The sequence below is a fragment of the Aphelocoma coerulescens genome, chromosome 1A, assembly GCF_041296385.1.
Source record: "Aphelocoma coerulescens isolate FSJ_1873_10779 chromosome 1A, UR_Acoe_1.0, whole genome shotgun sequence".
In the NCBI taxonomy this organism is placed as follows: domain Eukaryota; kingdom Metazoa; phylum Chordata; class Aves; order Passeriformes; family Corvidae; genus Aphelocoma; species Aphelocoma coerulescens.
This window is the reverse complement of record NC_091014.1, coordinates 26,911,078-26,916,077: the sequence shown is the minus strand read 5'-3', so window position 1 is coordinate 26,916,077 and position 5,000 is coordinate 26,911,078. Positions and strand designations below refer to the sequence as shown.

At 38.8% G+C, this 5,000-nt stretch overlaps 1 protein-coding gene across 6 annotated transcripts in view; it reads left to right on the top strand.

The window, feature by feature from the left end:
- The window catches only part of FOXP2 (forkhead box P2), a 411,700-nt gene that overhangs the window by 366,041 nt on the left and 40,659 nt on the right, over nucleotides 1–5,000 (top strand). For all 6 annotated transcript variants that reach the window (XM_068997250.1, XM_068997215.1, XM_068997225.1 and 3 more), the window contains 2 exons: nucleotides 2,071–2,158; nucleotides 4,604–4,687. In XM_068997250.1, coding sequence (XP_068853351.1) covers nucleotides 2,071–2,158; nucleotides 4,604–4,687 — 172 coding nt within the window. The remainder of the gene's footprint in view (nucleotides 1–2,070; nucleotides 2,159–4,603; nucleotides 4,688–5,000) is intronic.

Genomic DNA, 5,000 nt, shown 5'->3' with positions numbered 1-5,000 from the left:
GATGTGTGTATCTCACCATTTTCTGAAGATTACTGTGTTAACTCTCAAGAAACTTGCAACATACTCCCAAGTTACCGTGTAATCATATTGAAATTACATTACACTGGACTTTCTTCTCCCACGCTGCATACTGCTGTTACATTTAAAGTTCCTCAGGGCAAGGACTATGTCTGTATCTATTTTATAAGGTGTTATGCAAACACATGATGTTGTAATAACTAATAAATAATCATGAGCATGCAGTAGCCTCAAACTTGGGCTGGGAGATCTTTTATACCTGTACTCTTGCTTACTCTCGTGTTTTCCATACACAGGTGAGCATACATGCACGTGGAAGCACAGTGTACTGGTGTGTACTGGTGATAGTGGTAATGATGCAGAGCTACAGTCTGTCTTCAGACCTTTTTCCGGCAATTTTGTACCCAATTAACTGAATATTAAACCATTACATTAATAGGCCATGCACTATCATGCCTGTGTAATTGAGGGAGTAAAATTCTTCTGAATCAAAATTTCAGAAAACAAGTGAATAGTATGTTCTGAGCAATTACCTGCTTTTTAAACTGATTGTGCATTTTCACATCAGTGGGGGGAACGAAGTCAGTTCCTTTGAAAATAAATAAATTATAGGTTTTATGACTCACATAAAGGAAATGTGTCCTTGGTGATGCTTGAATTGAGCACAAACTACCAAACAAGTTACACGTATATTCTTATAGAATTCTATATTAAAAGAATGAACAAAACCTTTCCCGATTACTTATATCTCTTCTCCAGCCATGCCTGTTGCAAGAATAGCAGAACATTTTGCTCACCTGAAAACTCTATCATAGGGTCCTAAACCTGTGAAGTCATGATTTAAAAGACACAAGTGTTAGTAGAAGTGAGATACAGTCCCTCTATTTTTCCACTGTTTCTGAAAAATACGTTTTCCCCATATATTAGCAATCAAATGACTACACAGTTCTCTGATTCATTCTGCTAGAAAAGAAGAAGAAGATACATTTCCTCTGTGGTATAGATAACTTGGTTCCTGTAACCGTGAAACCATCTGTGATTGTTGTCTCTGCAAAGCTTACCCCTCATGCCTACAGTGGAAATAGCCAGTAAATCCACATTCAAAGGCAGAACTCCTTTGCTCCCATTTCTTCTTTAGCCTGATCCTTATGTTTTCTTCTCCGTGGAGCAGGAAGCCCACTATTAAAGCTCCAGAAGGGACTTCTTTGATCCTGTAAGAGAGAGAGAAGAAAATGAACACATTGTCCTTCAAAAAACCATTATTAATTGATCTTTGTAAATTTATGCTCAGTTGAAATGTCTGGGGGACAGCCACTTGGGTCTGGGCTGAACTTCAGTTACAGGCAGCTGCTCACCAAGGTCCTCTTTCCCTGATGCAGAGTGTGTTTTTGTTTTGTTAAGCTCACATGTGTAGCCTAAACCTCTCCCAGGAAGCTTGCTGTGCTAGTAAGGTGCATAGCTGGGCCTTCCCCTGCCTTTACCTTGCACACTTTTCTTCATACTGGTGGGGACAATCACTTCCCTGATCCTTAGAGTCTACTTCTAGAAACTCCATTAAAATTTGGCTCTTCCCCTAGAGCTCTTGGGGAGGGGTAGTGGATGTTCTATTGTTGCTTAATGATTAAAGAAGAGCAGATAGAGAAATCTTAACAAAGTCTACATTAATTCTCAGTTGTTCAAGCAGCCTAAAAGCAATTATACCTTTTGGAGACTCATTCTAAGGTGATTCTCTTCATCTGCATCAGCAACAGGGAGTGGAAATCAGTTCAGTCATTCTAACAAATATTTGTAAAGGGTTACATTGGCTCTTAGATGGAATATGTGACCTGGGAGATAAAAACTGGGTATCTGACAGTCCTCACTGGGAAATTAGGTAGAAGTAAATGAAATAATCAGTTTTGTTATTTTGTATTGTTGTCTGTACTGCTTGCTCTGACTAGGTCTTTTTGTGCAATTCCCATTGGAACTAATGGAAGCCATATGTGCAGGAGAGAAAAATGGACCCATAAAGATATTTTCCTCATCTTAACACTGTCTTACTTCCTTCTCTAGGCACCTTAACAATGAACATGCATTGGATGACAGAAGCACTGCTCAGTGTCGGGTGCAAATGCAAGTGGTTCAGCAGTTAGAAATACAGGTTTGTTACATGGATGCATTATCCTATTACTTATTTACTGTTAACCTAAACTAAATTGAAAACACTTGCCTTAGTGACTCTAGCTTAAAGACATTTGTTTCTTGCATTAAATTTGTTGATATTAACAAACAAGTGAGGGTTTTTTACTTAAAGATTTTTTACATTATAAATTATGCAATAATTATCTAACATCAAGATTATCTACAGTATTTTGCTTGAACTAAGACTCTAATACTATTCATCAGGAATGAAAAACGCAGTCCCTGGAGCAAAAACTGGGTCCAAGCTATTTTCAGTTTTTAAAATGCTGGGTCAGGACCCCTCTTCCTTCTTTCCCTTCTGACCCAGTGGTTTTCTGTGCTGTTCTGTGGGATAAAAGAGTAGCAAAGCATGTCTCCACCCAAAATGACTCCCAGCCTGATAGGGGGCATTTTTCTGCAAGCAGAAGGTGTAATGTCAAACCCACTGAGGGAGGTCCCCAGGGAGTGCCATGCCTCAGATCACAGGTCTGCAGTACCCTGTGCATGCTCTAACCATTAGAGGTCACTGCATGTATGTGAATGCTCCCTTCTGTTTATGCAGGGAGTGATGAGTACCCCGGGGTCTCCCAGTATTGTGACTACACCTACCAGGCTACTGAGTTTGGGCACAAGCCTCAGGGGTGACCATGCAGGACACTTGCACTGCACTGTCTCCTCCTGCCCACACAGCAGTCAGGGGGGGAATGTCTCAGCAGCCCCATCCCCTCTTAGGACTGCTCAGAGGAGGTCAAGGGATGCAGCCAGGGACTAAGATTTTTGTCCCTGTTTCTTGCCACATGTGGAGAAAGAAGGATAACAACTCTCACCTTTCTCACCTTTTTGGAATATTGTCTCACAGTTCTCTTTCATGTAAGAATACTTATTCTTCTTTCAGCCAAGGCAAACTATTTGGGTCTTTTTTACTTTAATACTGGCAATCCAAAACAACGAGAGGAGCATGCAATAATGTAATTTATTTTCATTTCCCTTAAAATGAAAGATTTTTAAACCCAGGTAAAGCTTCTATTTCTTTTATATTATTTACAGGATAGTGTAAATTTGTTACAGGTTTGTTAGGAATTTATGTCATGGCAAATGCTGTCTCTAAATTGTCACACACATAGTATGAAGCCACACATAATATGAAGAAGAAACCTTCTTCCCACCTGTTGCCTCAAATATTCTTTAATTGAAGATGCACTGATCAAATTATATCCAGCATACTCAAAATACCTGCAGTAATAAAGATAATTCCCTCTCTTAAAATTACTTACAAGTCATTTTCCTTAGTCCAGTCTCAGTCTACAGGTGTAAGAGCAAGAAATCTCTGGAAAATGGTAGTATTAAACACCAAGTTTAATTCTTACTGCAGTTAATGTTGAAATCATGTTGTAGGTATCCAGAGCCAGATCACTAGAATAAAATTTTGAACATTTCTTCTCGCAAGCTAGCTTGTGAAAAAAGAAAAAAATATTTTCATGTTGTAAAATATATTTCTCTCTTTTATATTCTGCTATTTTTATCAACAAGTTGCATATTTCAAACACTTCCTCGTCTTTTGTTTTTTGCTTTTAATTTGGTAGCTTGTTCAAATCTGAAGCTACAAATATTTACATAGTCTATGATCAGAAAATGGTATCAGTAAGGAAAAAGTAGAGGTTTAAGTAACATGATGTTTTTTAAAGGCAGTGTAAGGGCTTCTTAAGAACTGTTTACCATTTACAAAGGCTAGGCTGTAATCTAAGAGTTGGAGTGAAGATTTAGCTTGCGGTGTGACCAATTATGCCATTTTTTGCTTTGTCTGACTGCCAGTGAAGTAGGGTCCATCAGTTGTAATGAGACCCAGTGCAGTGTCGACGCCGACTTGATGGCAGAGTTCAGTGTTTCACACTGCCTGGGCTCTGTCACTCTATTGAATTAGATTGATGATGGCAGATTGCAGGGGGCACTAACTGGACCTCAGTGGGAAAGGATGAAGTGTGTAGTCAATCCTGGCAGGCACTGTGCTTTGAGGACCCTTCACCCCTTCACAGCTGTTGGCACTAGTCCATTGCTAACAGTGTCCACAGGACTTTAAAGAGACACTATGGGCCTTCTAATTTATGGTCTTAGTAACTTGTTACTGTCGAGGCAACTGTGACCTCAATTCTCTTATTGACAAAAAGATGAAGTGCTATTTGTTTTCTCTGACCTTTTAACATATGAAAGGCTATAAAAGTTTTTGTCGGCTTTTTTTTCCCTTCCTTTCTTTCTTTCTTTCTATGCCCAAAGTTGCATTTCCTCTTAGATAAGTTTCTACTGACGTAGACTTTTATATGCAGGAATCATTACACCAAGACAAGCTCAATGATAAGATGTATCACTGCAGTGAAATAGCTGTATCAGTCATTTCTAAAATGCTTCTGATCCCACTCTTTCTTAACAGCTTTCTAAAGAACGCGAACGTCTTCAAGCAATGATGACCCACTTGCACATGCGACCCTCGGAGCCCAAGCCATCTCCAAAACCTGTAAGTGCATATTGCTTTATAAACAGTAAATAGGTCTGCGAATGTAGCAGGCTAAGAAAATGAACAATTTAGTGACAGTTGGAAAACAATGAGTGTGATGAAAAATATGGCAATAAAATGAAGGTAAAATGCAATATCTTGTCAAATTGCATGTTTCTTTAAAAGTAATGCTATCTTTTGCAATATCTATCCAATCTACACCATAGGTGACACTAAACAAAGTACACCTATAAGTGTCCAAATCATTGCCTTGAGACTGGAACTAGAGCGAATATTTTTTTGTGATAGGTTTAGAAATATTAGAAGGCAATCC